This window comes from Hemitrygon akajei, chromosome 5 (assembly GCF_048418815.1).
Source record: "Hemitrygon akajei chromosome 5, sHemAka1.3, whole genome shotgun sequence".
Lineage (NCBI taxonomy): Eukaryota > Metazoa > Chordata > Chondrichthyes > Myliobatiformes > Dasyatidae > Hemitrygon > Hemitrygon akajei.
Genome location: NC_133128.1, coordinates 51,724,355 through 51,737,068, shown reverse-complemented (window position 1 = coordinate 51,737,068; position 12,714 = coordinate 51,724,355). Strand labels below are relative to the sequence as shown.

Below are 12,714 nucleotides of genomic sequence, written 5' to 3'. Positions count from 1 at the left end.
GCAAGGAAATGGTGAATAGCTGGAGTAACGTATGTTCTAAAATGGATGAAAATAGTTTTTACTGTAATAAATTGTATAACTTTAGATGGTTAAGTTTTCCATTTATTTGTTGCTGCTTTGAATTTGCAGTTACTATTTTCTTTCACTGTGCATCATAAATCAATATTCTTTACAGTTTTTATGTAATAGGGAGAAAAGGGTGCTAGGGATGTGGTCTGGGAACCAAGGGGCAGTAACCCAAAACAGTTGGGGAAACATTACTCTAGAAAATATTCTGACCATTACGTTGCAGTAATACTTGGTTTTCATATGTAACTTGGAATTTAGACTGGAAATGTCTGTTTATCAATTTCTCTTTTAAAGGACATGTACAATGTCCGGTGTATGTTACTAAAAAGGGCTTCTTTGGTTTGTTACGAGTAGGAATGTTTCTTTGTCTGTTAAATGTTTCTCTCGCCGTTGTTTCGCTTTAGAATGGCTGATATGGTAATTGTATTCATTTGTTAATCAATGGGGAATGTTATTGTGTTTTGTGAGACTGGGAACTTGGGGGAGGGGTTGCGCAGGCTTGGGGGTGAAGGGAGTCGGCAGGAGGGACGGACGAGGAAGGTGGACGGGCGCTGGACGGCTCGTAGGACCACCGCGACTGGTGCTAGACGGCTCGTAAGACCACCGGGTGGTCCCAGGGGTGACGACGTGGCTGTCGGATGATTCGTTGATTGAGCTCCTACGATGTGCACTACACTGACTGAACTTTGATAAGTTGGCGCCTTTTGTTTTTTTCTTTCCTTGTGTGTGTATATATATATTGTATTGCCTAATACTTTAGTTAATGTTAGTAAACTCTTTAAAGTGTATTTCATAACGGTATTTGTTGTGGGTTTGATACTGTTGGCGGGCGCGAGGCATAAACGCGATTCTCACAGCACCTGCGTGTACGGGAGGTGGGTTGGTGTGTGGCTGGATCTCCTTTTCCCCTAAACATATACCAGCCTGTTGGGTAAGTGTTACAGACACAAAGACATTCTAACATACAACTGAATCTGTTAGATGGCTGAAGTAATATTTCCCAGTCACATCCCTATTGCAGGATTGGATTGACCTCAAATATTACCATTACCAGTCTTTAAATTATTTTGCTCAGCTGATCTGAATTCAGTTCCTTGACTTCTTAAGAAGTAGCTCATTGAAGTTCATCTTGATGTGAATAGTCTTTCACCTATCCCACCATGGATGTTGTTCTCTGCTTAAATGGAGTTTGAAATTCACAATATTAACAGTTTGCAATTGTGTGCAGCCTTAAGGTAAAAACATTCTGAACTGCATTGCAGGAGCATTATAACAACACAAGTCCAAAACTGAATGTTTCTGACTGAAGAAATGTAGTCTGAAATTTTCCTACTTGAGTGCCTGTCATCTGCCTGTTTTCCTACATTTGCTTTTGTCATGTTTATTAATGTCTAAAGGGCTAATTATTTCCAAATTGTTGGACTTCAGCTACATGGGAATGAAACATGTTAAGCCTAAATTGGCATATAACATTGATTTCCTATTCATTGTGAATTTTTCACGTCCATTAAAATTCTTTAATTCATGCCACAATTAGGAATACACTTTCTCTGGTCTGAGATGGGATATCACCACAGGACTTGCAGATCAGTTTCCTTTTTCTGGTTCAGGGACATTCTTTATAGCTAATTGTGTTCTGAACTTGACAAAATTCGGACAATCAAATGGTAGCAATTCTAGAAGTCATGTCATATTAAATTTATGCCAATTTGAATAATCAATTGCAATTTCCTTCATGTTTCTTTGAAGAGGAACATCCTTCTATATTTCACTCTCTCCCTGACCAGCATTGGAATGTGATGAAAACAAGTGAATGGAACTTTGAAATGTTAACTGTTTCTTTTGTCTGAGGATTTTTTTCCCAGTTTTCTAGCATTGTTTTTCATTTTTAAATTTTCAGCATCTGCAGTTTTTAATTTTGATTTTAAAGAATGGAACAGTTATACCCTTAGGATTGAAGGAGTGCGTACTACTTTAACAAATTTAGGAGGTAACAGGGCACTTCCAGAAAAGCATTTTTTAAATTCAAATTGTTGGATAATCTAAATGTCCTTCAATTATATATTGAAGTAGAACAAGGTAAAAACAATAACAGAAAGCAGAATAAAGTGTAACAGCTACACAAAGTATAATGCAGGTAGACAATAAGGTGCAAGATCATAATGAGGTAGATTTGAGGTTGAGTCCATTTTACACTAGGGAACATCTCGAGTCTAATAACAGTGGGGTAGAAGCTATCCTTGAGCTTGGTGGTTCATACTTTTAGGCTTTTGTATCTTCTACCTGATGGGAGGGGGAGAAGAATGTCTGAGCTTCACTGATGCAGCAAGTAGTACAGGCAGTGTCCCTGGAGGGGAGGCTGGTTTCTGTGATATGCTGAGCTTTGTCCATAACTCTCTGTAGTTTCTAATGAAACAGGCAGATCATACCAAACCATTATGCGCCCAGATAAAATGCTTTATATATGCATTGTTTTTTCAAAAAATTGGTAGGTGTCAGTGGGGACATTCCTTAGCCTCCTGAGGAAGTAGAGGTACTGCTGGGCTTTCTTAGTTGTGATGTTTACAAGGTTGGACCAAGACAGATGGTGTTTTTGTTCACTGCTAGGAACTTAAAGCTCTCAAGCTCAGCACTGTTGATATAGACAGAAGCATGTGCATCACCCTTCTTCCTGAAGAGATTGAGCAGACATTGAGATTGGACATTGAGGGAATTGTTGTCGTTATACTATGTTACTACCAATCTCTCTATCTCCATGCTGTATTCTGACGTTGTTATTTGAGATATTGCCCACTTTGGTGGTATCACCTGCAGACTTGTAGATGGAGTTACAGCAGATCTGGCCATGCGGTCATAAGTGTATAGAGAGTAGAGTAGGTGGCTAAGCATGTAACCTTGTGGAGCAGCAGTGTTGAGAATAATTGTGGTTGAGCTTTTGTTCCCTGTCCTTATTAATTGTGGTCTGTTGGTCACAAAGCCAAGGATCCATTTGCACATGGAGAATTTGACTCCTGGGTCTTGGAGTTTTGTAATGAGCTTGCTTGGAATTATAATATTGAAGGTGGAGCTGGAGTCAGTAAACAGTATTTTAACATTGGTGCCTTTACTGTACAAATTCTCCAGAGATGAGTGTAGGGCCAATGTGATGGCATCTGCCATAAACATGTTTCATATAGGAGGAAATATTTCTGAGATTCGTTTTCCTTAATAATGTCATTCTCTAGGCTGCAGCAAATCACTACTTCCATTTTCCTTTTCTGATAAGTTTACATTTGGGTAGAATGAAAGTCATGTTAGAGATCAGTTAATCTCTTTACAAGGGCAACTTAACAATGAACAATAACGCTAGCACTGGAATACTGTATCCCATGTATGAATAACAATAAATTCTTGGCTACTGCACTCCATTGACATTTCTACTTTATATGTTCAGTTAAATATTTTAATGATTTTTAGTGGGGACAGGAGTGAAAAAGACAGGAGGGGAAAGATGATTAAATGATCTCTTCCATAACATGTAATTTCACTCATTTCAATGTTTTAACTTAGTTGATTTGTTGTTTTGCAGCCTGTCCCTTTCACTTTGGACACTGTTTCCAATTCTATCCACTCAATGTTTTCTGAAGAAGCACCAGTGATTCTGCAGCTAACCCCCAGTGAAGAGGTGAGTGATCAGGTATTTTTATGTATGGTACTATGCAGGATCTGGTTGGGTAATTATTGGTCTCCTGGCTGCTACCTTATAGTCAGTGCATCCTTTTTTATAGTCACATTGACAATTGAAATGTTGTCCCAAACTGGACTACCCTCGGTAAGGGTGGAGGTGTAGCTGCCCAACTAAAATAAATCAAATAGTGACTGGTTGAATAACAGATGAGCTCCCTGTGAGCTGTTATCTATATTAGGATCTCTGTCAAGCAAGGCCATCCCTGCTAATGTGAAACAATAGTAAATTACACTGTTGAATTGTTAAGCTGTTAACCAACAGCTGCTTCCCCCAAAATTAGTGTCTGGTGGATCAGGCAGTTCAGCATGTGCACTTTACTCTCAGGCTGCAAAGATGAGTTAAGAAGTAAAGAACATTAGTTTAAATGCAACAGGAGCTGATGATTAAACAGACTTGTCCCTGGAGATTAGCATTGTTCCAGAGAATATAGATAATCTTACTCTCAATTGAATTCAGTTTCCAAGCAAGTCATGATTTTCTCTAATTTTCACCATTTAAAATTTATCTTTTCCTCATCTCCCTCACTAGTGGAATTATTTAAATGTTGAGGTTCTCAATTCAGGTTTTGTTTGTGAAATTGAATAATCAAAAGATTGACAGACTCTTTATTGTTTCAGAGATTATACATGGTTGGGAAGGCAAATAGCATTTTTGAAGATCTACCTGTGACATTACGACAGATGAGAAACCGTTTGTACCAGGATAACTCTGTTTTGAGTTTGTTTCCTTCTAATTCTCTGAATAAAAATAATGAGGTAAGTAGGGAATCTTGATCTAGCATTTGTAAAACTCGGATAATCTACCATGCTCCTTCTCTTTCCACCCCCTATCCCCCACCCCAAACCACACGCATCCCCTCTGGCCTGTTTTCACCTATTACCTGCCAACTTGTACTCCTCCCCCCTTCCTTTCTGGTTTTGATGAAAAGTCTCTGCCTGAAGCATCAACTGTTTATTCCCTCCATTGATGCTGCCTGACTTGCTGAGTTCCTCCTGCACTTTGTGTGTTGCTCAACATTTCTACCTTTTGCATAATCTGTGTTTTTGCTAGGAACTTTGGTGCCACACTAGCAGATTTTTCCATACCATCAGATATTATTCCCAAATAATATCCTAACATAATTGAAATTCACATTTTTACAGGATGTTACAGTGTATTTTTCCATGAACCCATTGGGGCCTATTAAGCTGAAGAGGAGATCAGCAAACATTTAGTGTACCTGATACTGAACCATCATGATTTCCAAGTGGTTGGGAAGAAGGTTACTTAAGTTTTACTGTAATTTTGCAAGGCACGCTCTTAAGTGCAGCATAGTTCTTGGCGATCTGCATAGTAGAACCCTTAATACAGTACTGCTGTTTGCCTCTCAGCTCTGCAGTAAACACCAGAACTGATTTAGTATAGGAAGCCTTCCTAAAGCTTCCTGGACCCAGACAAATAAGCATGCCCTTTTCTAAGATGGGGCATATGCAGTCAAGCAAGCAAAAATGCTGCATCATTTGAGTAACATAGTTTAATACATGCTGGGGTCAGTAAAATGTATGTGATACTTCAATGGGAACCCAATTAAACTTAAACTTTTTACATAATATACAAGTTGTTCTTTCTAAGCTTTGACATTGAATGTTTTTTTTGGTATTTTATTTTTCTGGCCACCAGATCTAACCAGTTCCCCACCATCACCATTCTCCTTTGCCTAGCAGAACTTGTTCACACTCTCAATAATTTTTCCTTTGACTCCTCCCACTTCCTTCAAACAAAAGGGGTAGCCATGGGTCCCAGCTATGCCTGATTGTTTGTCAGCTGCGTGGAATAGTCTGTTCCAAGCCTACGCTGGTGACCATCCCATACTTTTCCTATGCTACATTGACGTCTGCATTGATGTTGCTTCCTGCACCAATGCCAAACTCTTCGAATTCATCCACTTTACCTCCAACTTCTACCCTGCCCTTAAATTCATATAGTCCATTTCTGACACCTCCCTTTCTCGATCTCACTGTCTCTATCTTTGGAGACAGCTTATTCACTGATATTTATTACAAATTCACAGACTCTTACAGCTACCTAGACTGCACCTCGTACCACCTTACTACTTGTAAAAACACCACCCCTTCTCTCAATTCCTCCATCACTGCTGCATCTGCTCTCAGGATGAGGCTTTTCATTCTAGACCAAAGGAGATGTCCTCTTTTTCAAAGAAAGGGGCTTCCCTTCCTCCTCCATCAAACCTGCTTTCAACTGCATCTCTTCCATTTCACTCATGTCTGCTTTTATCCCATCCTCCCGCCACCCTACCAGAGGGTTCCTCTTGTTCTCACCTACCACTCTACCAGCCGCCGCATCCAGCACATAATTCTCCGAAACTTCCGCCACCTCCAATGGGATCCCACCACCAAGCATGTCCTTCCATCCCCTCCCCCCCCCCCCCCCACCCCCCCAACTTTGTTTTCTGCAGGGATCGCTCCCTGCATAACTCCCTTGTTCATTCGTCCCTCCCCATTGATCTCCCTCCTGGCACTTGTTCTTGCAAGTGGAACAAGTGCTACACGTGCTCCTACACCTCCTCCCTCACCACCATCCAGGGCCCTAAACAGTACTTGCAGGTGAAGCGACACTTCACCTGTGAATCTGTTAGGGTCATTTACAGTGTTCACTGCTTCCAGTGTGGCCTCCTGTACGTTGGTGAGACCCAGTATAAATTGGGAGTCCGCTTTGCCGAGCATCTACGCTCGAACAAGTACCAGAACAAGTACCACCTATTTTAATTCCACTTCCCATTCCCGTTCCGATATGTCCATCCGTGACCTCCTGCACTGTCATGATGAGGCCACACTCAGGTTGGAGGAACATCACCTTGTATTCCATTTGGGTAGCAACCAACCTGATGGGCATGAACATCGATTTCTGAAACTTCCAGTAATGTACCCCTGCAACCCACCCTTTCCATTTCCGATCTCCTTTTCTCTCTCTAACCTCACCTCACTAATCAACTTCCCAGCTCTTTACTTCATTCCTCCTGCAGGTTTCGTCTATCACCTTGTGTTTCTCTCTTCCTTCCCCCCCCACCTTTTAAATCCACTCCTCAGCTTTTTTTCTGCAGTCCGACTGAAGGGTTTCGGCCCAAGACGTCGAATGTACTTTTTTCCATAGATGCTGCCTGGCCTGCTGAGTTCCACCAGCATTTTGTATGTGTTGCTCAGATTTCCAGTATCTGCAGATTTTCTCTTGTTTGTGGTATTTTATTTATTTTGTTATCCAGCACAGAGTTAGCGATACAACATGAATAAGTCTTGCCAGCTCTTCGAGCCACACCACCCAGCAACCCACGATTTACCCTAACCGAATCACAGAACAATTTACAATGACCAATTAACCTACTGACTGGTGCGTCTTTGGACAGTGGGAGGAAACTGGAGCACTGGAAGAAAACTGATGCATTCCGTGAGGAGGATGTATAAGCTCCTTGCAGATGGTGCCAAATTGAACTCTGAAGTATAATGCTGTGAGCTGTGATAGCATGCTAACTGCTACGCTACTGTGGCTCACGTGATGGCTATGAACTTGAGTGTTTCTTAATGAAGTGATTTTTGAGTCAACGGTACCTTTTGCTGAATAGAAAGTTGGTATATTTGAGCATTTTAATTGGATCCGAGTTCTTTATGGATACACTGAATAGACTACATCAAATAGAGGCCTATAGACAGATACCTAGTTGATTTAGCCACCATTGAATAGCTTCCTGATAAACAGCGCTCTCTCTCGAAAAGGAGTTGATTGACTTCAATTAACTGTATTCTGTTTTGTGAAGGATCATGCCAGAGGAGTGTGTACCTGTTTAAATTCCCATTGTGCTCTATTTTAATTGGGCTTCTTGATGCCTTTTCCTGTCAATAGGACTCTGCTTTTCTAAAATTTAGCTCTTTCAACATTTGTACCTGACCTGAAGCAGAAAACAAATTGCAAATCAGTGAGCAGGTTATTAGTGAATAATCACTGTTTGAAGGCATCTTTCATCACATGCATGGGGCAGAGCCTGCAAGAGTTTTTTTTCTGCTTTTCTACCCTCCATGCATTCTATCCAAAAATGATGAAGCAGTCTGCATCCTCTAGCCTGAGCTTTAATTCACTGTTCCTCTTAGATATAATGTTTCATTCTTGAGTAATATTTTGAAGAGCAATTTTGAACTCTATTAGAATATCTGCCAAGTCTACTTGGTCTTAACATTTTTTCAGGAAAGAGTACCGTGCAGTGGGTGGCTGTCGAACAGCATTCTATTTGTAACATGTTGTAGGGGAAGACTGAAACTAATGAGCATAGTTTTAGTGTGGGAGAGGAAAAAAATAAGTGACCTGAGGGGCAACTTTTCTACCTAGAAGATGGTGAGTATATGGAACAAGCTGCCAGATGCATTTGAGACAGATACAATGGAAACATTGAGATTCTTCAGGTGCTGAAGGTCCAGAGGCAACATACACAAGGAACTTGGCAGGTTAGGTGGTATCTATGAAGAAAAATGAACATTTGATGCTTTAGGCCAAGAACTTTCATCTGGATTGAAAAGGAAGAGGGCAAACAACAGAATTGCATTCCTTCAGCACTGTGTGTGTGTGTGTGTACGTACAAATAGCATCGTTTTAAAAAGCACTTGGATAGGTACATGGAGGGGTATGGGCCAAACAGAGAACATTGGGACTAGCAAGGCAGATAACACATTCAGCATGGACTCAATGGGTCAAGTGGCCTGTATCCATGCTGTATCGCCCTTTGACTCTAAAATGTGCAATCCACGGAAAAGCATCATGCTTCTGATTGATCTACAAGAAAGCATCCGATAAAGAACTAACAATCAAAGGTGAGAATTCGCTTTTTCGAACACACTGATATGAGATCTATGCTATCAATAAGCTAGCCTATTCCAGGTTATACATTTATAGGTTAAAATTTGTACTAAATAAAAAAGTGAATGTTCATATGATTAATGTCAAATTTGTGGAGAGATCGCAAACTGTTGCAAGGAACAAGATTGTTATAGTAGGTGATCTGAACTTTTCCATATATTGACTGTGACTCGCATACTGTAAAAGGACTAGATGGATTGAGTTTGTCAAATGTGTTCAGGAAAGTTTTCTTAATCAGTACGTGGAAGTCCCATTGAGAGAGTGAGCCATACTTGATCTGCTATTAGGGAATGAGGCAGCGCAGGTGACAAGTTTTTACAGGTGAACACTTTGCATCTAGTGTTGCAAGAATCTGTAGAAGTCAGGCAAAACAGCATCTGCTTCATGGACTCTCTATATAGATTACATAGTGGGTTGTGTTGGCTGTTGAGGCAAATTAGGATGGATAAATCCCCAGGGCCTGACAAAGTGTTTCCTTGGACCCTGTGGGAGGCAAGGGCAGAAATTATCGCAGCCCTAGCAGAGATATTTAAATCATCCTTAGTGACAGGTGAAGTTATGGAAGGTTTGGAAGATGACCAATGTCCTGCTGTTTAAGAAAGGCTCTAAAAAATAAACTAGGAAATTATAGGCCAGTGGGAAAGTTATTGGAATATATTCTAATATTGAGAATTTGGATAGACGTGGACTGATTAAGGATAGTCAGCATGGCTTCGTGCTTGGTAGGTCATGTGCAACCAATTTTAGAGTTTTTTTGAGGAAGTTACCAGGAAAGTGGATGAAGGCAAGACAGTGGATATTGTCTACATGGACTTTAGCAAGGTATTCAAGATGAAGTAGTAAATCGGATTAGGCAATGGCTTTGTAGGAGAGGCCAGAGAGCGGTAGTAGGTGGCTGCTTTTCTGACTAGGGGCTTGTGACTAGTGGAGTGCCACAAGGATTAATGTTGGCTCCATTGTTGTTTGTCATCTATATCAATGATCTGAATGATAATGTGGTTAACTGGATCAGCAAATTTGTGGATGACACCATGAATGGGGTGTAGTGAACAGTGAGGAAGACTACCATGGCTTGCAGCTGTATCTGGAAAAATGTCCTGAAAAATGGAATTTAATGCATACAAATGCGTTGCACTTCGGTAGGACCAAACCAGGGTAAGTAATCCTTGCATAATGAACTTGCCATAGAAGGAAAGGATCTGGGAATATAGGTACATAATTCACTGAGAGTGGTGTCACAGGTTAAAAGGGTTGTAAAGACAGCTTTTGGCATATTGGCCTTCATAAATTAAAAGTATTGAGTACAGGAGATGGGATGTCATATTGGAGTTGTACAAGACATTGGCGAGGCTTATTTGGAGTATTCTGTGCAGTTTTGGTCACTTCCCTACAGGGAAGATGTAAATAAGGTTGAAAGACTACTGTGAAAATTTATAAGGATGTTGCTGGATCTGGAAGGCCTGAAAAGATTGGGGTTGTGAGAGAAACAAGTTGCCAGTGCAGGTGGTGCATGCAAGCTCAATTTCAACACTTAAGAGAAGTTTGGATAGGTACATGGATGGTAGGGGGTGTGGAGAGTTATGGTCTCGGTGCAGGTCGATGGGAGTAGGCAGTTTAAATGGCTCAAAATGGTCTGGATCAGATTTATTATCACAGGCATGTGATGTGAAATTTGTTAACTTAGCAGCAGCAATTCAATGCAATACATAATGTAGCAGAGAGAAAAAATAATAATAAAATAAAACAATAAATAAACAAGTAAATCAATTATGTATATTGAATAAATTATTTAAAAATGTGCAAAAACAGAAATACTGTGTGTTTAAAAGAAGTGAGGTAGTGTCCGAAGCTTCAATGTCCATTTAGGAATTGGATAGCAGAGGGAAAGAAACTATTCCTGAATTGCTGAGTGTGTGCCTTCAGGCTTCTGTATCTCCTACCTGATGGTAACAGTGAGAAAAGGGCATGCCCTGAGTGCTGGAGGTCCTTAATAATGGATGCTGCCTTTTTGAGACACTGCTCCCTAAAGATGTCCTGGGTACTTTGTAGGCTAGTGCCCAAGGTGGAGCTGACTAGATTTACAACCTTCTGCAGCTTATTTTGGTCCTATGCCATAGCCCCTCCATACCAGACAGTGATGCAGCCTGTCAGAATGCTCTCCACAGTACAACTGTAGAAGTTTTGAGTATATTTGTTGACATGCCAAATCTCTTCAAACTCTATCTAATAAAGTATAGCCATTGTCTTGCTGTCTTTATGACTATGTTGGGACCAGGTTAGATCCTCTGATCTTGACACCTAGGAACTTGAAGCTGCTCACTCTCTCCACTTCTGATCCATTTGAGGATTGGTATGTGTTCCTTCACCTTGCCCTTCCTGAAATCCTCAGTCAGCTTTTGTCTTACTGACGTTGAGTGCCAGGTTGTTGCTGTGACACCATTCCACTAGTAGGCATATCTCACTCCTGTATGCACTGTTGTCACCACCTGAGATTCTACCAACAATGGTTGTATCATCAGCAAATTTGTAGATGGCATCTGAGCTACGCCTAGCAACATGGTTATGTGGCTGAAGAGCCTGTTTCAGTGCTGTACTTTTCTATGACTCTAATAAAAGCTGCATTATAAACACGTGATCTCATGAATTATTTCGGGTTATAGGGCCAGATAATTCGCTAAGCTGTAATAATTGATAAAGCATTAGTAAAACATGGGGCAAGTTGGTCTGCTTTTTGTGCCTGCTCCATCATTCATCAAAATCATGGTTGATCTTTTAATTTGGAGCTCTCTCCATATCTTAACTTCACTGAATTTGTCGATCTCTATTTGAAACAGTGTTGGAGTCACTGCAGCCCTTTCCATTATAGAGATGCAAAGGTTCCAAATGAGGTTTTCCTACTTGTGATTAAATGGCCTACCCATAACTGAAGCTACTACGTAGGCTCAGTTTCAATGACGTTGCCTTTTATTGTTCTAAACTCCAGAGAATGACTGTTACTCTACTGATCAATTTCCCTTATGGCAAGCCTGCAATCCATTGAACCAATATAGTGAATATTTGCCCTCTATGGCAAGTTTATCCAATTTTGGTTAAGGAGACTACTGTAATTAATTAACAGCTCAGATCTTATGCTATAAAAGATTTTCAGTTTAAATAAGTCCCATGAACGTGAATATCAAATCACTGATAGCAACTTTGGAATTTTTTCCGTTTAAACTACATGCACAGAAACCTAAAGGTCCTAGTTTCAATAAGTTGTGATGGCAAATACTGATTCATTTTATTTATGATAGCAAAATATGAGTTATTAAATTGTAACCTGAACATGAATCCCCTTTAAGGGCAATACTAGGTAAGATGGTTTGAGATGTTTGAAGGTAAAGTGTCCCAATCATACAAGACATGGAAACGTATAAAATTTTAAAGGGATTGGATAGGCTAGATGCAGGAAGATTGTTTCCGATGTTGGGGAAGTCCAGAATGAGGGGTCACAGTTTAAGGATAAAGGGGAAGCCTTTTAGGACCAAGATGAGGAAGAACTTCTTCACACAGAATGGTGAATCTGTGGAATTCTCTGCCACAGGAAACAGTTGAGGCCAGTTCATTGGCTATATTTAAGAGGAAGTTAGATATGGCCCTTGTGGCTAAAGGGATCAGGGGGTATGGAGAGAAGGCAGGTACAGGGTTCTGAGTTGGATGATCAGCCATGATCATACTGAATGGCGGTGCAGGCTCGAAGGGCCAAATGGCCTACTCCACCTATTTTCTATGTTTCTATGGAGAAACAAAGCGATTGTTTCTGCGCTGTATGACTGTTAATATGCCAATGCAGCTCAAGATGTAGACCTACAGATTATTAACTTAAGCCCATAAGAAGATATTTTATGTACCTTATTTGCATATTCAGATAGCTGTTTTGGAGCTGTGGTTTCGGTAAAGTATTTTGGATTTTATTTTACCGTTCATCCATTTTGTAGAGTACATCATGTGCACCACTACCCTATGTATTCTAAAAGCTT

The 12,714-nt window shown here is 40.5% G+C and overlaps 1 protein-coding gene across 1 annotated transcript in view; it reads left to right on the top strand.

The window, feature by feature from the left end:
- atp6ap2 (ATPase H+ transporting accessory protein 2) overlaps positions 1-12,714 on the top strand; it is a 38,374-nt gene that overhangs the window by 13,448 nt on the left and 12,212 nt on the right. Inside the window, exons 4-5 of the mRNA XM_073045549.1 lie at positions 3,638-3,733; positions 4,414-4,551. Coding sequence (XP_072901650.1) covers positions 3,638-3,733; positions 4,414-4,551 — 234 coding nt within the window. The remainder of the gene's footprint in view (positions 1-3,637; positions 3,734-4,413; positions 4,552-12,714) is intronic.